General features: G+C 62.8%; 3 protein-coding genes across 4 annotated transcripts; all 3 read right to left on the reverse strand.

The window, feature by feature from the left end:
• Positions 1-1,862: 1,862 nt before the first annotated feature.
• DHX38 (DEAH-box helicase 38) lies at positions 1,863-11,122 on the reverse strand. The gene is made up of 26 exons (XM_062007251.1): positions 10,632-11,122; positions 10,145-10,320; positions 9,895-9,999; positions 9,387-9,549; positions 9,184-9,302; positions 9,005-9,081; positions 8,626-8,781; positions 7,871-8,032; positions 7,678-7,785; positions 6,742-6,854; positions 6,501-6,638; positions 6,083-6,269; positions 5,824-6,009; positions 5,264-5,404; positions 4,977-5,087; positions 4,787-4,903; positions 4,455-4,562; positions 4,229-4,341; positions 3,610-3,818; positions 3,377-3,531; positions 3,126-3,281; positions 2,886-3,020; positions 2,685-2,810; positions 2,451-2,546; positions 2,227-2,348; positions 1,863-2,122 (listed from the first exon to the last, which is right to left on the reverse strand). The coding sequence occupies exons 1-26, from the start codon at positions 10,952-10,954 to the stop codon at positions 2,038-2,040; spliced, it is 3,687 nt and encodes a 1,228-aa protein (XP_061863235.1). The 5' UTR covers positions 10,955-11,122; the 3' UTR covers positions 1,863-2,037.
• A 1,659-nt stretch (positions 11,123-12,781) lies between these two features.
• Positions 12,782-14,668, reverse strand: LOC133626720 (haptoglobin-like). 2 transcript variants are annotated; one of them, XM_062007558.1, is made up of 5 exons: positions 14,533-14,668; positions 14,296-14,375; positions 14,041-14,142; positions 13,775-13,843; positions 12,782-13,591 (listed from the first exon to the last, which is right to left on the reverse strand). In XM_062007558.1, exons 1-5 carry the CDS (start codon positions 14,535-14,537, stop codon positions 12,828-12,830), a joined length of 1,020 nt encoding a protein of 339 aa, XP_061863542.1. In that variant the 5' UTR covers positions 14,538-14,668; the 3' UTR covers positions 12,782-12,827. The 2 variants fall into 2 exon arrangements, with proteins under 2 accessions (XP_061863542.1, XP_061863543.1); XM_062007559.1 differs by having other exon boundaries at positions 14,314-14,375; positions 14,533-14,666.
• A 2,124-nt stretch (positions 14,669-16,792) lies between these two features.
• DHODH (dihydroorotate dehydrogenase (quinone)) lies at positions 16,793-20,730 on the reverse strand. Its single transcript, XM_062007249.1, has 8 exons — positions 20,713-20,730; positions 20,228-20,428; positions 19,761-19,960; positions 19,464-19,546; positions 18,774-18,961; positions 18,282-18,395; positions 17,562-17,947; positions 16,793-17,372 (listed from the first exon to the last, which is right to left on the reverse strand). Exons 1-8 carry the CDS (start codon positions 20,728-20,730, stop codon positions 17,246-17,248), a joined length of 1,317 nt encoding a protein of 438 aa, XP_061863233.1. The 3' UTR covers positions 16,793-17,245.
• Between the last annotated feature and the right edge of the window lie 388 nt (positions 20,731-21,118).

Below are 21,118 nucleotides of genomic sequence, written 5' to 3' on the forward strand. Positions count from 1 at the left end.
TGAAGCTGCACAGAGGGCCCCCGGGCTGCTGCCAGGCACGGCAGCCACACGCTGCCCAGAGCTGAGCTGGGGCAGCCCCATCCACCCCTGCAGCCAGCACAGGGCTCAGGGCTGCCCCAGCACCCCCAGCTCAGGCACCACACACCCCATTTCACCAGGGAGGCCCATCCTCACCAGCATTTTGCCCCCATGGGCTGGTTTTCATATGTCAGCACTGCTGCACGCTGAGCTACACTGACCCGGCACTGCCTGTCTGGTCCATGTCTCACATGGTCCTGCATCAGGTTGGGAAATGGCAGCTGCTGCAGGTGGCCTGATGGGATAGGGCTGGTCTCCTGTGCCCCAGGAATGGGCTGGAAATCACTGCCTGACAAGGCTGGGCACTGATTGCTCCTGCCAGCACCAGCTCATGTCCTGTGAGCTGGCTGATTGTCCTCCCGAGAGCCCCACATGCAGGTTCCCTGCGGGGCTTCACAGCAGCATTCCCCTTTGCTTGCCCTCCCTCAGCAGATCCTGTTGCCCACATACCTGTTGAGTTTCTGTGGCTCCTGCAGCAGCAGCCAGGCTCACCTCACCTTCAGGGCTTCTCCTTGCCCCCAGGCACAGCTCTCACAGCCAGACACACGCACCTGGGGCCCAGGCAGCCTCCCCAGGGCCGTGGCCTGCAGCCCTGCCAGGATGTGCCCCTGCGGTGGGTCCTGCCGGCCGTGCTGCGGGTGTGGGGCGCACAGCAGAGGGGCCACAGGCAGCCCCCAGCCCCAGCTGCTGCCATCACACCGCTCGGGCAGCCCTGGGCCCGCTCTGGTCACGCTACAGCTCACACAGAGGCAGGAGGTTTGTTTTGGGTTTGGTTTTTTCACTGCTATTGATCTGGTGCTTTAAGAGGGGAAAAAAATTCTCCTTGGCTGTCTAAACAGTATTGATCTGTGCTGGAAGCTGCACAGACAGGCGAGGGCGTGGGGAAATTGAAATTTCATTTCCGACAACTTGTTCCTGTTATTTTTATCCCTTTGGACAGGGAGAAACACGGAGCAGCAGCCTCAGGCAGTGTGGTCAATAGCTCCGCTGAGAGCTCGGCACAGCTCGGGGGGAGCATCCCAGGGAGCCACAGGCCAGCACCAGGGAGGCAGCTGCACCAGGGGACAGGGCAAAGGCAGCGTGGGGCTGGTGAGGCTCAGCCACGGCACCACGATGGCACCAGGTGCTCCTGTGATGGGGACAGGGGTAAGGCCTGTCCCACGTTCTGGTGCCTCCAGCAGCAAGGGGCCAAAATGTGGCATGTCCAGGGAGGTTCCTGCACCTTTGGGACAGCCTGAGGGTCCCTGTGGAGGGCTGCCAGGAGTGGAGGAGGCAACATCAGAACTGAGCAGCTCCATCCAGCAGCTTCAGCAGGAAACAAACAGCCCAAGCTGAGCAGTGTTGACCCCGCTCCCACCCCAGGTGCACCCTGGAGGTGCTTCTGCAAGGCCAGAGATCAGGAACCCACTGCACCACTCCCTGTCCTCTGCCTTTCCTCCCGACACATGGGGCAGGATGAAAACACGTATCTCACGGTCAGGACGCAGAAGCACAAGTGTGAGCAGAATTCCTGTCATAGCCTGGGCTGTGGTGTTGAGTCCAGGGAGAGCTGGGCTCAGGCTGCCTGCCCAGGGCACAGGCTCCCTTTGCAACAGTAGGGGCCAGGACTAGGGATGGGCTGCCTTCGCCCTCTATGTCTGTGCAATTCTGTGCCTTACCCCGGGCTCTCAAGAGCAACAATGTGACAGTGCCAGCCCTGCAGGGTTCTGCAGGGCTGCCTCCACCCAACACTCCCCTCCAGGATGAGAACAGTGGGTAACAAAGCAAGGACTAGACTGACAACCTTTACACAAATAGAATTCTTTCTGTTCTGTAGCAAAATTGGTGCAAAGCACCTCAGCCTTCCTGGGCCCCAAGCTGTGAAATACCTCAGTGCAGAGATCAGAAGAGCTGAGCACTCTCCCAAGACTCATCTGCTCCTGGAAATCTTTAAGCCCCAAAGCAACAGGCACTGCTTTCTTAGAGACCAAAGCGGGCTGGGGTGCGTCGCGGTGTCAGGGGCTCCCCCTGCTCCTTCCGCCCAGGGGTGTAGATTTTAGTAGATCTGCCAGGAGAGCACAAGGGTGGTCAGGGGAACGTGCAGCCTCTCCCTGCCCCAGAAGGTCCAGGGGGAGCTGGGGCCCTGCCCAGAGCAGGGTTGGCACACACCTGGTGCTGCCCAGTGGGTTCCGGCGCTGCTGCTCCTCGCGGCGCGCACGCAGCTGCTCCTCGGCCAGCGCCATCTCCTGCTCCATGGCAGACACTTCCTCCTTGGCACGGCGCCGGTTCTCCTGCAGACGTGCAGCAGCACATCAGCAGCCGGCCCGGGGCTCTCTGCAGGCTCTCAGGCCGTGGGGCCACTGCCTGGCAGCTGCCTGGGGCCTCACACTCACCTGACGTGACTTGCCAGCGTGCTTGATACTGTAGAACATGGGGCCCAGTTCTGCCAACCACTCTCCATCCACAGCAGTGACACACTGCATGTATTCCTGCAGGGACAGAAAGGACCAGGGTAGCAGGTGGCACTCTTGGGGCCTGGGCACCATGTCCATAACCATGGCAGCTCCCAAAGCTCTTCCAGCTACCCCAGAGCACTTCCTCACCCCTCCTGCTCAGCTCAAGCTCACCTTGGTGGTCATGACCAGCTCATGATACACGATGTAGTCCGGTGTGTAGCCCATGCCAAAGAGGGAGCTGGTGGGGTGCAGGTGGCAGGGCATGCCCGTGCGGATGTTCACGTACTCCCCGATGCCCTGCGAGAAGCAGAGTGCTCAGCCCAGCGCAGCTGTGCCAGATGGGGCCTCCCAGCCCCAGGCCAGCACTCTCACCTTCAGCTTTGCAGCTTGATGGAAGTAGGCAGCACAGATGCACTTCCTGACGACATCCCAGTCTGTGCCACAGGACGCCAGGCTCATCCTCTGCTGCACCATGATGTCCTTGAGCTGCGCACGCACCTCCCGCACCTGTGGGGCCGAGTGGCAGTGAGACCTCCTGGCACAGAGCCCCTCCAGCTCCTTGGCACAGCTCCCCCCAGCTCCCTGGCACAGAGCCCCCCTGCACAGCCTCACCTTGCGCATGGCCTTGGCGTGGATGAAGTGCTGGTTGCACCAGAGTGTGGAGTAGCTGTTGTTCTTCCACTGCAGGTAAACGTTCAGGTAAGTCAGGTGATCGCTCTCTGGCACAGCAAACTTCTCCCGCACTTGGTCGCTCTCCTCCTCCCGGCCCTGAGGGTGAGCAGAGGACAGGGGCTGGTCAGGGGCTGGTCGGGGGCAGGGCAGGGGCAGGGGAGGGCCTCAGCTGCTGAGGGAGTAAGGGGCACCTTAGGCCGGTAAAAGATGGCAGGCACAGACAACATGGAGACAATGAGCAGGATCTCAGAGCTGCAACCCATGTCACAGGAGACAATGAGCATTTTGGAGAGTGCAGGATCCAGGGGGAACTCCACCATGAGACGTCCTGTTGAGGTCAAACCACCTGTAGGAACAGCACAGGCGTGAGCAGCCAGGCAGATCCCAGCCTCATGGGCTGGCAGCTCACCCCAGCAGCCAATACCTGTGTTATCCAGGGCCCCCAGGATCCACAGCTGGTACATGGAGTTGAGCATGTTGTCCTCGGGCGGCGGGTCCATGAAGTGGAATTGCAGCAGGTCCTGCACACCCAGGGACTTGAGCAAAAGCACGACATTGGCGAGGTTGGTGCGCTGGATCTCGGGCACCGTGGTGGTCAGCAGCTCGTTCTTATAGGCACTCTGAGTGTAGAGCCTGAGGGAGAGATGCCAAGAGTGTCATGCAGGACACTGCACCTGACTGACTGTCCAGCCCAGGCAGCTCTGGCAGTGCCCCAGGCAGGAACCTCTGCCCTGGCCCAGGGGCATGTCGGCGTGCCTGTCCCCTGGCGAAGCCCAGAGAACTGCCCCTGGCCAAGCCCAAAGAGCTGCCCCTGTCCCGGTCATTACCCTGACAGCACCGAGGGCACAACGGCCCGTGGGAGGATGGGTAAGGGCGGAGACTGGAGCAGATCCTTTCCTCTGCAGAGGCACTGAGTTCAACAGAGAAGGCCTCAATGTCTGCCTACTGCCCTCCCCCTCCACAGAAATCTCCAGTGAGAAAAAGGCATGTAACCTGGTGCCAGCTGCAGAGGGCAGGAAGGGGAGCAGTGGCAATGTGCCTACCTAAAGCAGTGTCCTGGGCCCGTCCGGCCGGCTCGGCCTGCCCTCTGGTTGGCATTGGCCTGACTGATGGGGTAGATCTGCAGCGCGTCCATGCCTATGCGGGGGTTGAACACCTGCAGGGCACGAGAGCAACAGGCTGAATTAAGGGGAAAGGTGGATCACTGCCACCGAACTCCCTCACCCCAGCCCGAGACATCATAGACACAGAAAGCCAATCCTGGCTTACCTTCAGCTTGCAGTAGCCAGAGTCAATGACAAACATGATGCCGTCCACTGTCAGCGAGGTCTCTGCAATGTTAGTGGCAACGATGCACTTCCTGACCCCATCCGGAGCCTGCAAGGGTACTATGCATCAGAGGGGCCCTGGGAAAAGGCCTCTGCTCAGAGCAGCAACACGGAGCCCAGAGGGACGGGGTGACTCTTGGGAAGGTGAGGGGGGTCCTGCTTTCCCTCGCCCTGCACGAGCAACACGAAAGGCACATCTGCACTTCTCACTCACGCTCTTCCCTGCACTCCCCTCCCCTGTCCCCACTCCTGTCACAGACCACACATCAGCACCTTCTGGAAAATCTTGGCCTGCAAATCCGACGGCAGCTGGGAATAGATGGGCAGTACAGCAAGAGCAGGGGCCTTCTCCAGCTCCTCGAGGTGCTCTACAATTTGCTCTGAGGTCACCTACACATAGAGGGGTGTAAGTTTAAGATTCAAACAACAAGGAGGCAGGACAGCACCTGCCAGTCCAGCTCACCTCTATGTCCTCCTGGCCAGGCATGAAGACGAGGATGTCTCCGGGAGCACCAGACAGATGGACCTGCAGGGCTTGTTTCACTGCAGCCTCCACGTAGTCCTCCTGTGGGGTCTGAAGGGCACAGCCCAGATTACACATGCCAATAATTTCACCTGCCCCATTCTGCGTGTACAACTGCATCACAACACAGCTTCCCCTCCTCTGTGCCCCCTGCTCACCGCAGGATAAAGTACAACCAAGTCACAACCCCTCCCGACACAACCAGACCTCTCCCTGCGACACTGTACCTTACTGAACAGAATATCCACAGGGAAGGTGCGCCCGGGGATGTGGAAAATAGGAACATTCCCGAAGAAGGAGGCAAACTTGTCTGCATCCATGGTGGCCGAGGTGACAACGAGCTTCAGGTCTGAGCGTCGGGCCACCACCTCGAGGGCAGATGAAAGGAGCAATAAGGAAGGGGCATTTATGCAAGGCTGCAGGCTGCTCCCACTACTACTGACACAACAGCACACGACAGAGCTTCTCCTGTATGCTACAGGCACCGGCCACCAATGCCAGGGAACATGTGCTATGTGATCTGCAGCTAAAAGGACCCACTGCCCAGGACACTAAGCCAGCAAAGACCTCTGTACCTGGAGTTTCTGATGGGTAGCCATCAAGCCTCTGACAGCACTGAGGGAGACTTAACCCCCCAGGACCAGGATGTTTGAGCGATAAGTACAGGTAGAGGTGTGGCAGCTCTGCTTCCCTCTCCCAGCCTAGTAGAGAAGGGGCTGCCCCTGCCAAGGCTCTGCTTTGGGACCAGCTGCTGTGCCCTGTGCTGCCCTGCCCCGTGCTCACCCACCTCCCGCAGGAGGCCGAACAGCACGTCTGTGTTGAGCGAGCGCTCGTGCGCCTCGTCCATGATGATGGCGCTGTAGTTGTCCAGGTCAGCCTCCCGCAGCGACTCGCGGAGCAGGATCCCGTCCGTCATGTACTTGATGACGGTGCTCTCGGAGGTGCAGTCCTCGAAGCGGATGGCGTAGCCCACCTGCGAGGGCAGGGCAGCGGTGAGCCCCCGGCAGCGCCGTGCCGTGCCGCGCCCTGCCGTGCCTGGCACCCACCTCCTCACCCAGCCGCACGCCCATCTCCTCGCTAACGCGCTTGGCCACGGACATGGCAGCCACCCTGCGCGGCTGCGTGCAGCCGATCATGCCGTAGTCGGTGTAGCCGTCCTCGTGCAGGTACTGCGTCAGCTGCGTCGTCTTCCCGCTGCCCGTCTCGCCCACCACGATCACGATGCTGTTATCTCTGGGGGAAGGCGGGAGGCGCTTCTTTTCAGCCCAAGAGGAATGGCCCTGCGCCCCTGGTCCCAGCTGCCCAGCCACGCACTGTCCCACGCGGGCAGAGGCTGCCGCAGCCACACCAAGCCCCTGTTCCCTAGGCCACGGCTGCCAGAGGGGTCGTGCGTCTGGCAGAATCTCACACTTTGTGTTCCCGAGAGGCCACGCAGTGCCCCGGGGATGCTCCCTGCTCACATACCTGAGGATGGAGAGCAGCTCCTGCTGCACAGCAAAGATGGGCAGATACTGTCTCTGCTCCAGGATTGATTTCTTCTTGGCAAACTCACTGCTAGCTTCACTTTTTTCTTTCATGTGTTCAGCAAACTTCTGCTCAGTCCTAAGGAAACACCAGAAACCCTGAAGCCGCCTCTCCACATGCTTGGCTGCGCCTACAGCTCCCACCACCAGCTGAGCAGGAGTAACTCAAAGCAAGCTCCTACTTGTAGTCCACTTTGCCATCTTCTGTCACCATCTCATCCTTCTCCTCCTCTTTCTTGATGCCCATAATGTCTCCCAGTTTTGTGCCTGCCAGCTCCCAGTGCTTGTGCTGAGCCTGGAAGGACAGAGAGCAAGCACTGACACATCATTCTTCTCCAGACCTGCTTCTCAGACAGGGAAGCACATTAGGCCTGCAATCCCTCAATGCACACCCTGTTCCTACATGAAGTCCCTCTCTTCTACGTGAGCTGAGCACAGCTTCTCGACACTGGTCTGGAGAGAGAGACGTCAGGCACAGGGTGACCAACCACCTCCTGAGACAGTGGTTCCAGATGCTGTCCCTTCTGTTAAATTTGAACCGAAACCCATGCAGATCTGAACCAGAGATCATCTCCCTGCTCTTGGTTCACAGGCTTCTCTCCCATCCTCCTGCCTGCTCCTGCCTCTGATCTCAGTTTAGTTTCCACCTCCACTCCACTCCTAGTACACAAATTCAGCTCAGTTTCAGTTTGCCAGGAACACATCTGTGTTTCCCCCACAGCTATCACATGAGCTTCAAAGTCCCCAGAAAACACTCCCAAAAACTGCTATGCTACCTTACTGCTTGCTTCTCATCACAACTCTGCTGAGGCCTGACAAGATGCACCAGCTGCCACAGCAACTGCTGACTGTCCCAAAGCTGCTCTGCGTTCCCTCACCCCTTCTCCCATGATCCCAGCACTCTTAGGATCAGACTCCCCTTCACAAGTGCAGAGTGACTCACGTCCCAGGCAGTGCCTGAGGAAACCACACCACGGCAGCTGCTTACGTGATGAGGCCGTGAGCTGAGCTGCCAGGACACCCCAGGCCACAAAAACACACCTTTATCCCCACAGGCTAAAGGCAGCTGCCAGGCACCCGACGGGCAGCAGGGCCGACACCCAACAGCCACATCCTACCCTCTTCCGCTCCTTCTGCTCCCTGTGCTTGCGCACCAGCTGGCTGCCCTTCCGGGCTATGATGGCCAAATCCGAGGTGGCATCCTTGACAGGGATGACTGGCTCTGGCTAGAGAAAAGAGGCACTGCTTCAGTACAGAGAGCCTGGGCTGGCAGGGCTCCCTGCCACCGTCACCTTCACCCACAGTCTCTACCTGCTTGGTGAAGACAATTCTTCCATCTAGGAAAGGAGGCACCAAGTTGTGCACCAAGAGATGCACTTTAGCAGAGTTATCCTCCTCAAAATCTTCGTCCACTTCGATCCGATGGACCACTCCACTGGTCAGCATGCGGTTTGTCTCCCAGCGCTCATTATCCTGCAGGAAACCACACGCCAGGATGCTCACAGAAGCCCCACAGAAAGCTCAAGAGATCACACCAGAACAAAGAGCTCAGCTCTGGGGCCCACACTGACAATAGGATGAGACTGATAGTTCCAGTCCACGCAGCCTGAAAACACCAGGCAAGGAACAGTAACAGAGGCAGCAGGGAACACGAAGCACAGCCTGGCCCCATGAAGCACAGTAAGCAGGACTGTCTCTGAGGAAACACAGGACAGAACTTGCGCACAAGGAGCCTGTCATACTCAAAATATGCCAGGAAGCCTGGACATAGCCTGCTCATGTGCAGCCCCCAGCATCCACTGGGCCAACAGCAGACCACCCTGGCAATGCCCCTCACTGCCAGGACAGCAGCACAGCCCTGGGTGTTCTTGCTGCCCCACACAGGGGGTGCAGCACAGCCACCCCCACCGCCCCTTGTGGGCTGCACTGCCTGGGGGAGCCCTCACCCAGCCTGGGCCAGGACACAGACCACCCCTCTGCACCCCAGAGCATGGGCTCAGTCTTCCCTGCCAGCAGGTGATGTCTGCAGGGGCAGCAGAAGCCCCCAGCCCCACACCTCGTCCCACCTCATTAATCTGCCGCCGCTGCGCCGAGATGCGCTTCTGCCGCTGCTTGTGCAGGTGCTGCTCCCGCTTCTTCACATACTCCTCTGAGGAGTAGGCCAGGGGGTTGTGAAACTCATCGTAGCCCTCGTCCATCATGTACCAGTCCCGGTCGGCTTGCTGTGGAGGAAGAGGTGCAGCCTGAGCTCCGCTGGCCCCCCAGTCTGGGCTGAGCAGCCCCTGCAGCACACGCCAGGACCCCTGCTGCCCCCCAGCCCGCCCCTGCTGCCCCTTAGTCCCTTGCTGCCCCCCGGCCCACCCCTGCTGCCCCTCAGCCCCTTGCTGCCCCCTAGCCCGCCTCTGCTGTCCCCCAGCCCGCCCCTGCCCACCATCAGGCTCTCACCCGCTGGTCATCCTCCCACTGCTGCCGCTCCTCCTCGGTCTCAAAGGCGATGCCCTCCTCCCCTTCCGTGTGCCGCCCTGGACAGGGGGAAGCTGCTCAGCCTGGGCTCAGCCCCCACGGCCCAGCACTGTGCAGGGGAGGGGGCTCTGCTGCTGCACAGCCCAGCCCAGGCTCCTCACCTCTGCCTCTGGACAGCCGTGGCGTGGCCCCCAGGTGCCTCCGGTCGTCAGCCCACTCATTGTATTTGTATGACGGGGTGGGCAACGGCGTCTTCTCCGAGTACCTGCTCCTCACAGACCTGGAAAAGCAGCAGAGAAAAGGAGGTGGTGCGCAGAGGCAGGCACTGTCACAGCCCAGCCCCATTCTGCAGCCCATGCCGTACCTGTCACGGTCCCTGCGGTCTGTGTCCCGCGGCACCGGGCGCTGGCTGCGCTCCGAGTCCCGGCACGACGGGGCGGGCGACGGCGACTCCCACTGCGAGCGGCGGCTGCTGCTGTAGCCACTGTCATCTTCCTCCCAGCTGGAGCGAGACGGCGTGGCCGCGTCTGCCACACAAGACGGGGTTTGGCACCTAATGTTCAGCGACTCCAGGCGCCTGCAGCCGCCTGATGCCTCCCAGCAAGGAGCACAGACACAAGGTGCCATTTGCCCTCCCTCCAAGAGAAGGAGTTGACCCAGCAGTTGCAAGGGAAATTGCCAAAAGGATCGCGTGTCTCTCACACAGAACCAGCACAGACCCCCTTCTACGGGACCAGAAGATTTTCACACACACACACAGCTGGCAGATGCTCACAGGTCCTGGTAGAGCCTGTTTTGTTCTTGCCCTAACCACAAACGTTAAAAGATAAGGAGTCCCTTCCCACTAGACCTCATCCAGGTCCCACTCCCACCTTTGGGCCGGTGCCTGGGACTCTCTGGCTCACTCCTCCTGCTGCTTCGCTCTGACGAGCCATCTCTCTCCGATCTGCTGCTGTGACGACTCCTGTCCCGCTCCTCTGTGAAAAGAAGGTAAGATCAGGTGCCCAGAGCACCAAGGGGCCTGCCAGGCCCCGCTGCAGAAGGTGCCAGGTCCATTAGCTGCAGGCTACGAACAGGCTGGAGGCCAAGCCCAGCCCTGCGCAGGCAGCCCCGGGCAGTTACCATTGTCCCGCCGGCGCTCGTGGTCCCGCTCGTGGCGGCGCTGCCGCTCGTCCCGGGAGCAGGCGAACACCCCGTGCTCCCGGCGCTGCCGCTGCCGCTGCCGGCTGCGCGCCCAGAACTCCGCGCTGACCCCGCCAGGGTGCGACGGCGTCTCCTCGCCCACGGAGCGGTAGTGCCTTCGGAGCAGAGAGGGGACAGCTTGAAAGGCTGAGTGACAGATGGCCTTTGGCTTGCCTCAGATCTCTCGTCTAGTTCGAAGCTCTGCTGCGGCAGAAGCTCACGGTGACAAGCGCTGTGTCCCCCCCCCTCTGACAGCCCCCTGCCCCGCCGGTGCTCACAGCGCGAGGGCCGCTGGCCCCGGGCGCCAGGAGGCCGACAGCCTCCCGCTGGGACGTCTGCAGGCCCCACGCACCCGAAGCCAGCCCTGCCCGCGGCCCCGGGGACGGAGAGCTCCCCGCTGCCCGGCCCCGCCGCCGCCCTCCCGCACCTGTCTCGGCGAGCGCCCCGGCTGTCCCGATCCGCCGCCTCCGCCTCCTCTTCCTCCTCCTCGGGGCTGCCCGCCTCGTCGCGCCCCTCTTCCCAGTCCCTGTAGGAGGAGACCCGGGACCGCTTCCCGCTGGCCGCCTCCTCCTCGCGCTCCCGTCGCTTCTGCGCCGCCAGCACGTCCAGGCCGAGCAGCGAAGCCCGAGGCGCCGGCGCCTTGAACACATGCGGCTCGGCGGCCGCGCTCCGCCGCACCAGGCCGCCCACCGCGGGCCCCGCGCCCGACCCCGACAGCCGGTGCAGCGACTCCTCGCTCGCCTCGGCCATGGCCCGCTGCCGCGCCGGGAAGGGAGAGGAGGGAGAGTGTCGGCGGGGGGAGGGCGCGAGGCGCTCCCCGGCCCGGCTCCGCTCCGCTCGGCCTCAGCGGCCGCGCCCCAGCCGCCCCAGCACCGCCATGTCCGCGCCGGCCGCCGCCATAGAGACTAGCGCCGCGAGCCCCCGACTTCCGGTGCCGCGTCACGTGACTGTGGCAGCACTTCCGGCCGGGCAGGGAAAGACTTGGGGGGGGGGGAGACGGAACAGGGCGGAGCTGCGGGACCCGCGCGGAGAGAGACCCGCACGGAGAGAGACCCCCGCGGAGAGAGAGAGACCCCCACGGAGAGAGAGAGACCCCCGCGGAGAGAGAGAGACCCCCACGGAGACCCGCGCGGAGAGAGACCCGCACAGAGACCCCCGCGGAGAGAGACCCGCGCGGAGAGAGACCCCCGCGGAGACCCTTACAGAGACCCCCGGGGCGGGCAGGGGACACCCGAGCTGCATCAGCCGTTGCAGATGAGCACCGCCCCCCCCTTCCCTGGGACAGCCGCGTACACAGACACACACTCGCACAGCCCCGCGCACTCACACACACACACACACACACACACACACACACACACAGATACACACACAGACACACACTCGCACAGCCCCGCGCACTCACACACACACACACACACAGATACACACACAGACACACACTCGCACAGCCCCGCACACTCTCACACACACACACACACACACACACACACACAGATACACACACAGACACACACTCGCACAGCCCCGCGCACTCACACACACACACACACACAGATACACACACAGACACACACTCGCACAGCCCCGCGCACTCACACACACACACACACACAGATACACACACAGACACACACTCGCACAGCCCCGCGCACTCACACACACACACACACACAGATACACACACAGACACACACTCGCACAGCCCCGCGCACTCACACACACACACACACACAGATACACACACAGACACACACTCGCACAGCCCCGCACACTCTCACACACACACACAGATACACACACAGACACACACTCGCACAGCCCCGCGCACTCACACACACACACACACACAGATACACACACAGACACACACTCGCACAGCCCCGCGCACTCACACACACACACACACACACACACACACACAGACACACACACAGACACACACTCGCACAGCCCCGCACACTCTCACACACACACACAGATACACACACAGACACACACTCGCACAGCCCCGCGCACTCTCACACACACACACAGATACACACACAGACACACACTCGCACAGCCCCGCGCACTCTCACACACACACAGACACACAGATACACACACAGACACACACTCGCACAGCCCCGCGCACTCTCACACACACACAGACACACAGATACACACACAGACACACACTCGCACAGCCCCGCGCACTCACACACACACACAGACACACAGATACACACACAGACACACACTCGCACAGCCCCGCACACTCTCACACACACACACACACACAGATACACACACAGACACACACTCGCACAGCCCCGCGCACTCTCACACACACACAGACACACACAGATACACACACAGACACACACTCGCACAGCCCCGCGCACTCACACACACACACAGACACACAGATACACACACAGACACACACTCGCACAGCCCCGCACACTCTCACACACACACACACACAGATACACACACAGACACACACTCGCACAGCCCCGCGCACTCACACACACACAGACACACAGATACACACAGAGATACACACAGACACAGATACACACACATCGTGTGTCAGGGCCCGCAGGCAGGTGTGCGGCGGTTTTATTCCCCGGCCTCCTCAGCCAGCCGCCATGGTGGCCGTGAGCCAGGCCAGCACGCGCGGCACGGACACGTACACGCCGAACTTGGCGGCCGCACACGTCTTGTCGTAGCTGAGGATCCCGGCCGCGTACCAGGCGCCGTCGTCGGGGTCCTGCACGACGAAGGCGCCGCCGGCGTCCCCGTAGCACGTGTCCTCGCGCAGCTCGCTCATGCCCACGCAGAAGGTGTGGTTGCTGAGGAGGGGCTGCACCCAGACGGAGCCGTTCCGGGCCCCGTAGTACTGCCGGCAGCGCTCGTCCTCTGCCACGGGCAGCTGCACGTACCTCAGCATGTCGGCGAAGGCGAAGGAGGCGCCACGGCCCCAGCCCGACACGTATCCCACCCGCCCCGGCTGCGCGTAGTCCTTCTGTGGCAGGCAGACGGGCATCACCTCCTCCCCGAGGGGCACCTTCTCCTTCAGCTTCAGCAGCGCCAGGTCCACGTCGTGAGGGTAGCCGGGGTGCAGTACCACACGCTCGATGGCCGCAGCCAGCTGCCCACGGCCGCCCAGGAACAGCCGCAGCGTCGCGGCGAGCTCCTCGGGGCTGGTGCCCTCGCTGTGGTTCAGGTAGACGTTCCTGCCCGTGGTCAACAGCCACTGGTCACTGATGAGCGTGGCTCCCACGGTGAGGTTGTGGCGGGTCACCAGCCGGCCCTGCCACGGGAAGCTGCCCTTCCTCGCCAGCAGGCCCCCAATGATGCGCTGCATCTGCTGAGGGGGGTTCTTCGGCCTCCCACACACTGCAAAGGGGAGGGAGAACAGGGTGAGCCCCTGAGGCTGGCAGGGGCCGGGTGTCTCCTGGCCCACAGCAGCCTGGAGCAGTGCTGACGATGGGGCTGTAAGAAGCCTCTGCGGCCCTTTGGCTGCCCAGACTGATGGCTCCCAGCACCCCCCCCGCCGAGCCCCTGCTGCTCTGCTCTCACCTGGCTCACACACAGGCACCTCTGCCACACCTTCAGGACTCACCCACTTTGTGTCACACTTGTACGTGCCTTTGAAGGGAAACCAGAGTCAGCCAGGGGAAAGAAGGACTCCACAGCCAGGCAAGCACAGGGGCACTGCTACCTCCACAGGGCTTGGGCGAGCAGGGGAGGCTGCTTGTGCCCCTGAGGGAGGCAGGGCAGGGGGCTGCATCCTCTGGCATCAGGACAGCCCTGTGCCCGGTGCTGTGCCATGCAGCAGGCCTCACCATTCCCAGAGCCACGCAGCTGGTAGTGTGGGTTGCAGTGGTACTTGATAAGGTGCTCCACGTAGCCATGTTCAATCTCTGCAGGCTTTGCACAGCTCCACTCTGCAGGCACAGGACGTTTAGTTGGAACACAAGATCCAGCCCGGGACGGTTTCCCCACCTCCAGCAGGTCCCTCCCAAGTCCACTCTTCCCTGCCCCACGCCTGCTCCCTGCCAAGCTGCCCCTGGTTTCACCCAAACCTCCAGCACTCCCACCTCCACTCTGCAAAGTACCAGTGGCAGTTGCAGTCTCCAGCATCATCCAGGCCAGACCAGCAACCAGCAGCACAGCAGCTCTGCAGGGAACAGAGGGCACACTCAGGCAGAAGCTCCCAGCCTGTGGCTTCAGGACTGACAGGCTCAGCTCCTGCCTGTGCCCCTGGGGCTGCCCATCAGCCACGGCCCTGTAGCAGACAAGGCTGCAGTGTTGGGGCCCTCAGCAGCCCCACTCACCCCATGTTCACGGCTCCCTCTCCTCACAGCGGTCTCCTGCAGGTAGATGCTCCTCAGGGCTCCCTCCTCGCCCCTTTTATTGCCACATCTCTCCCTGTGTGCTGCAGACCTCCTGACCCTGCTGTGTGCAGCCAGCATCTTTCCCAGCAGGAGGAGCACAAAAAGCCCCATCTGGCCAGGCCCCAGGGACACCTGCCAGGCCACACACAAGGCCAGTGTGCCAAAAGATTCCGGGATTTTGCAGCTATAAACACTGGCTGCAGATGCTGTTGTGACACCAGCCGAGGTTCACAGAAAGCAGTGCCAGCCCTTGCTCGGGAAGGACCATCCCATTTCCCCTAAGCAGCCCCTGGGGAGGCACCGGGCACAGGTCCCAAGTCCTGTCCCATCCCGTCCTGGCTGTGCCTGGGGCCGGGGCACGCGGGGGACAGCGGCCCAGTGCCGGGCAGCCCCAGCAGCACCGTGTCCCACACCAGCTGCCAGGGACCATGGCCAGGTCAGCTCTGCCCACAGCACCCGCCATCCTGCCAGCAGCCGGGCCCTCGGTGCGGGTCGCTGGCAGCACCGGCCTGGCACAAGAACCCACAGCCCATCGCTGGCCAGGGCCCAGCTGGACATGGCCACAGCCGGGCCACGGACACAGCACAGCAGGTATGGCCTTGGGCGGCACGGAGGGGAGGGACTGGCACCAGCCCTCACCTACCCCAGAGTGCCAGTGAGGCCACTCCAAAACCATCTGGGCCAGCCCCAGCCCTGAGCCACTGAAACCTGTCCTGTCCTGCCAGGGGTCCCACCAACACCCCTCCTGCCCAATGGTTGCTCCAGTCCTTCAGGCTCAGGAGGGACATCTGTCTGGTCCCAGACACCCCAGAGAGGGCTTTCCCATCCTGTGCAAGCTTCTTCCCATCTTACAAGGTGCCTGTACCCTAAACAACACAGGTCTTGACATCTCTGTCCCAGCTCCAGCCACACTCATTGAACAGCTCCTGAACAGGGGCTGGAGCCCAGCACAGGCCCATGCATGAGTAGCCCTGAAGCCCTGTGCATCCTGTGCTAGGGCATGGAATGGCCCTCTAGATAGCTGGGGTCAGCAGAGCATGGGAAAACAAAAGTCCTTCCCTTAGGATAAGTGCTACTTAGCCATGACTAAACCAGTGTGTGACCAACAACTCACACTAAATCCCAAACACAGCCCTGAACCAGCTACTATGAAGAATAACTCCACACCAGCTGACACCAGGACAATGTCTCAGGGCTCGACAGCCCCAGTCCCTGAACCACGGAGGGTGCTGAGGCATTTGATGACAAGCTCAGACAGCACTGTCCCCCTGCCACAGGCTTGTCCCTCCCAGGAGACTGACATGCTCTGGCATAGGGAAAAAAGCAGCAGAGTACTGTGTTTGGTGCTCACTTGGCAACCTCCAGGAACTACCTGCAGGACGGAGGGGACAACTAGCCCATGCTGCGTGGGGCCTGGAACGCAGCCCATGCACCAGGCTGAGGCACTGCTGCCAGGGACTGCCATGTCGCTACAAGGCACTCAAGGCGCTCTCCCACAGGCAGGACAGCCACCTTCAGACTAGGAGAGCAAGAGCCTCCCAGGCCCTCTCCAGAGACAGCACATTGAAACCTTGGCCAACAGCCCAGGCCACATCCATGTCAGAGCAGCAATAAGCACCACTGTCTGAAGCAGGGAGTCTAGGACACAAACAGGCTGGTGCAGCGAGGGGCTGCAGGAGTCGGGGAGCCAGAGGACAGTGCATGGAGGGGCACAGACAGCAGGGTCAGCAGCTCAGCTGCTCCTGTAAACAAGTTTGGTGAAGTCCTGTGATGCAATCCTGCGCTGCAGGGTGGATTGCGAGATGGAATGTGGCACCAGGTCAAGGTCAAGCCCTGTTGCTCAAGGACCACAGGGAGTAAATCAGCAGTGAACACTAGGCCCCAGAGACAAATCTGACAGCCTCAGAGACGTGAATGACACAGCAAAGGACAGGGTGTAACCACAGCCATCTCCAAACTTCCATGTACTGGCAGCAAAGGGAGAAACTGCCCAGCACCTCCCGGGGCCCAGAGGCAGAGATCTCTGTGAGGGGAGCCCTGGTGAGATGTGTGGATCCATCCCAGAGCCAAGCTGCCCTGCAGCTCCTACCACCAGAAGACGCATTGACTGGGAACAGCAACAAAGGAACTGGTCACACTCAACTGTGGGGCTGCATCCCACCGACCTAAGGGCTGTCCCCAAGAGCAGCAGCACACAGGACCAGGCAAGGCAAACGTTTATTGACCCTTGGGCAGGACCCAGGGCTTGCAGGTTTGTTACAGGACCACGTGCCGAGGAGGGTGAGGGGGGCAGAGCCTCTGCAGAGGCTGCGGTGTGGGAGGGCCCAGCGCCAGCGAGAGCAGGCGGCACGGGCTGCGGGGTCCCTGGCAGAAGGGACATCCACAACACTGCCTGGCTCCCAGCCCTGGGCAGAAGAGCTGGGAAGGTGTTTCCTCCATGGGGAAGTGCTGCAGCAGGAGCTCGGGCACAAGGCTGCCCGCAGCCTGCGGCTGTTTCCCCAGGAGCCTTCCTCACCACCCAGCAGAGCCTTCCCCAGCGCTGGTTTCTGCTGCGGAGCCCAACCCACAGAAAAGCCAAAATACAGCCTTGGAGAGTGGCAGCAGTGTGGAGAGCTGCTCCTGCTCTCCACCAGTGCAGCCTCAGTCTCACTTGTCACCGACTCTTCTCCAGGGCTGGGACGAGGACCAGGACCTCGCTGAGTTCCGGCCCACCCAGCACTGGAAGCGTTGGTTGGGCCTGTTCCTGCTCAGCCATGGCTCCTCCCAGCCTGACCCTGGTTCTGCAGCAAATCAGCACCGGTGATCTGCTCCAATCGCCTCCATAATGTTGTTGAACCCTTGCTCCCTGACCAGGGACAGGGTGCTGTGGCTGGGCTGGGCTGGCATTGCCCCACGGTGCTGCTGCTCCTGCACCAGCACGTGGCTTGGCCCAGGGGCTCCCTGGGGAAGGTTCCTGGCCCTTCACTCACCTCAGCAGCTCCTCCAGCTCTCGCTTCACTGCTCCCACCACCATCGGCCCGTGATACACGAGTGCTGTGTACATCTGCACAAGTGAGGCTCCAGCACGGATCTTCTCCAGGGCATCACGCCCACTGCTCACACCACCTACCCCGATGATGGGCACCTGGCCTGTGGGCAGGCACCGACTCAGGATGGCACGGGTGATGCCAGCATGTGCCCCACGCCTTGCGCTGCCCCTACCTCGAGTGAGGGAATACATCTCCCTGATGGTCTGTGTGGAGAGCTCCCGCAGGGGCTTCCCGCTGAGACCCCCGAGCTCTGTGCGCTGCGGGCTCCGGAGGCTGCTGGGGCGGCTCTCAGTTGTGTTACTGACAATCAATCCATCCACACCCAGCTGAGGAGGGCAGCAGCCTGAGGACATAGCCAGCACCAGCAGCCCCCACTCTCATCCCCAGGCTGCCAGGCCAAGACTCGCACCCAGCGATGTGCCCAGGGACAAAGCAGCTGCCACTCGCTGCCTGGGCTGGTCCCAAGGTCTCTGTGACACAGACCCTCATAGACTCAAGAGCTACCCAGGACACCACCCCTATGGCAGCCAGAGAGCTGCAGGTCTGCCTGTCCCTTCAGAGGTGACATGCCAGGAACACCACCATCCTGCCCTCACGCTGTGCGAGCTGAGGCGGGAGGCAGCCAGCCCAGCTCCTCCCAGCCTCCCCTTCCCTCCTCACCTCACAGACAACAATAGCAATGTCCTGCTTGTCCCGCGTGCTGAGATCAGGGGAAATCTTCACCAGCACAGCTGGCTTGCGCTCACAGGGGAGCGCATCCCTCTCCGCCAGCACCTGTGAGACGCACCGGGCACAGAGTGGTGTGTGCTGGGGACACCCCCACGCCCCGGCACAGGCAGACGCGGCACCCGCGGCCACAGGCAGCGCTGGCACTGGCCCTGCCCTCCCTACATGGGATGCTGATGGGATGAGCCCCTATGGCACAGGGCCTGGGACCCACACAGCAACTCCAGATGCAGCAGTGCAGGTGCGTTGCTGCAGTGGAGTGCAGTGCCCCACTGAACCCTGTGCCAGCAGCTCTCAGGGGGCATTTCAGTGGCTCTGCCCACTGCTCTGTGGAGCCACTGCACTGTTCCCTGTACTGGGGCAAATCCTGAGCCGATACTGCCAGCAGGTGGGATGCATCCAGGGCTGGCTGTGAGGGTCACCCACCTTGGTCAGCAGGTCCTGCAGCTTAGCCTTGCCCTGCAGGTCCCGCAGCCCTGGGGTGTTCGGGCTGGACACATTCACAACCAGGTAGTCAGCCAAAGGGCCAAGCACCCGGACCCCAGCCACGTAGTCATCTGCAGCATCAGCAGAGCTCTTGTTCTTGCCCAGGTTGACTCCAAGGGGCATCCCCGCTAGAACACAGACATGGCTGAACCGGGGCAGCAGGACCAACCGTAACCCAAGGGGCCAAAGTGCCCAACAAGGGAGGCCCCAGGACGAGATAAGATCAAAATAGGCATATGCAGCACAGATGTTTCATGGGGTGGTCTTGTCCCACAGCCACAGGGCCATCATAACCCCTGCCCTGGTCAGTGCCTCCCAGCACTGCAGCCTCTGGCCTGGACAACCAGCGAGGCTGCCTTCACAAACTGCCTGCCTGGGGCCCTATTTGCTTTGTCTGCTCTCAGCAGATACAGCCCTGCCCAAAGCCGCAGGCAGAGCCTCTACTGCAGAGAAAATGGCAGAAGAAAGGTGCTTGGTCCCAGTCCCCAGACAGTGGCTACAGCCCCAAGAGGGTTCCTGCAGTCTGAATGCCTGGACACTGGTGTTACACATCTTTCTTGGCCTACAGCTGCCCGAGACGCTCAAACCCACCCTGTAGACCCCAACAAGAAAAGCTCACAAGCTTCTCACCACCAGTGAGCCTGAGCTGTGTCTCCTGGCGGGCCCGCAGCCTACGCTCCACTGCCACGTGGCCATGGCTATTGAATCCATACCTGCACCAGAGCACACAAGGTTCAGAGCTGAGCTGGTATCCACACCCCCTGTGCAGGACACAGGGGAAACACAGGGAAGGCATCTGGCCTCTGCAGCTTTGCTGAGCACATCCAAACCAAGAGCCCCCACAGCGCAGACCACACAGCTGAGACCACCCACACAACCACCCTCCGTGCGGGTGGGCAGCGCACAGCAGCCGCCCCCAGAGCCCACCTGTTAATGACCGCCTCATCCTCCGCCAGCCTGAACACCCTGGGCCTGGGATTCCCCTCCTGGGGCTGGGGTGTGACAGTCCCCACTTCCACAAAGCCAAAGCCCATCTTGTACAGCCCATCCACAGCCTCGCCCTGCTTGTCGAAGCCTGCCGCCAGGCCCACGGGGTTGCGGAAGCGCTGCCCGAGGACTCGCACCTCCTGCGGGGCGGAGCCCGGGTCACACGCAGCCAGTCGGCACGGCCGGAGCCCACCGACACCGGGAGCCACAGCCAGGCCCTCGCTCCGGTCCCCTCCCGCCGGGGCCACGCCCGGGACCCGGCAGCGCCGCTGGGCACCCCGCGGGCCGAGCTCACCCCCCGCCCCCCCACGTAACGAGAGAGGGCACCTGGGGCCCCGGCCCCTGCCCGCCATCGCCCTCCGGTCCCCGAACGCCCCGCGGTCCCGCCCCCCCGCACAGAGCCGCACCAGCTCGGGGCCGTCGGGACGGGCGGACGGCAGCAGCCCGAGGGCGGCGGCGCGCAGAGCCAGCCCGTGCGCGGTCTCGGCGGGCAGGGCGCGGAGCGCGGGCAGAACGGCCGCGTACAGCCGCTCGTCGCCCGCCGCCAGCGCGGCGCCCAGCAGCAGCCCGCAGCCTCCCAGCGCCGCCGGCAGCGCCCGCAGCAGCCCCTGCAACGGCCGGTCAGCAGCGCGCCCGACCCCTCCGGGACCCCCAAGCCCGCCCCAGCTCCGCTCCTCCCGCCGCCCCCGGCCCGGCCCCGGCCCCGCTCCTCCCGCTGCCCCCGGCCCGGCCCCGGCCCCGCTCCTCCCGCCGCCCCCGGCCCGGCTCCGGCTCCGGTCCTCCCGCCGGCCCGGCCCCGGCCCCGGTCCTCCCGCCGCCCCCGGCCCGGCCCCGGCCCCGGCCCCGCTCCTCCCGCCGCCCCCGGCCCGGCCCCGGCCCGGCGGCCGCTCACGCGCAGCGGCGCCGCCATTCGCTGCGCCCGACACGTGGAGCCGCACTTCCGAGGCCCCGCCCCCTCCCGCCCCAGCCAATGGGGGCGCAGCAGCGCTCGGCCCGGCCCCGGCCCCCCACGGCCGCGCTTCACTCGGGACCGAAGCGCAGGGTGCGGACCGGCCCCAGTGCCCGGCACGGCGCCGCCGGAGCCCGGGGCAGGCTGCGGACCGGCCCCAGTGCCCGGCACGGCGCCGCCGGAGCCCGGAGCGGGGTGCGGCAGCCCCAGTGCCGGGCGGAGAACCCTGGGCAGAGGGTACAGATCGCCCCCAGACTCACGAGCGCAACGCTGCCGGAGGACCCTGTGCAGAGGCTGCCCCATGCTCAGGACTGGCCTCTCCCTCGCTCTTGCCCAGGGAGCGAACACC

Source organism: Colius striatus, chromosome 14, assembly GCF_028858725.1.
Source record: "Colius striatus isolate bColStr4 chromosome 14, bColStr4.1.hap1, whole genome shotgun sequence".
Classification (NCBI taxonomy): Eukaryota; Metazoa; Chordata; class Aves; order Coliiformes; family Coliidae; genus Colius; species Colius striatus.

Bases quoted from the DNA above. Each gene is read 5' to 3' on its own strand.
- DHODH (XM_062007249.1), bottom strand. The intron at 18,962-19,463 runs GTGAGAAGCTTG...TCTGTGTTCTAG, and splicing joins ACAGCTCAGGCTCACTGGTG to CGGGGATGCCCCTTGGAGTC. The intron at 17,373-17,561 runs GTGAGTGAAGGG...GATTTGCTGCAG, and splicing joins GAGCTGGAGGAGCTGCTGAG to AACCAGGGTCAGGCTGGGAG.
- DHX38 (XM_062007251.1), bottom strand. From the start codon at position 10,954: ATGGCCGAGGCGAGCGAGGAGTCGCTGCACCGGCTGTCGGGGTCGGGC. The intron at 7,786-7,870 runs GTAGAGACTGTG...TCTTTTCTCTAG, and splicing joins GAATTGTCTTCACCAAGCAG to CCAGAGCCAGTCATCCCTGT. The intron at 6,270-6,500 runs GTATGTGAGCAG...GCCTTCCCCCAG, and splicing joins GAGCTGCTCTCCATCCTCAG to AGATAACAGCATCGTGATCG.
- LOC133626720 (XM_062007558.1), bottom strand. The intron at 13,844-14,040 runs GTGAGGCCTGCT...TTCCCTTCAAAG, and splicing joins GCTGCGTGGCTCTGGGAATG to GCACGTACAAGTGTGACACA. The intron at 13,592-13,774 runs GTGAGAGCAGAG...TCCCCTTTGCAG, and splicing joins GGTGCCTGTGTGTGAGCCAG to TGTGTGGGAGGCCGAAGAAC.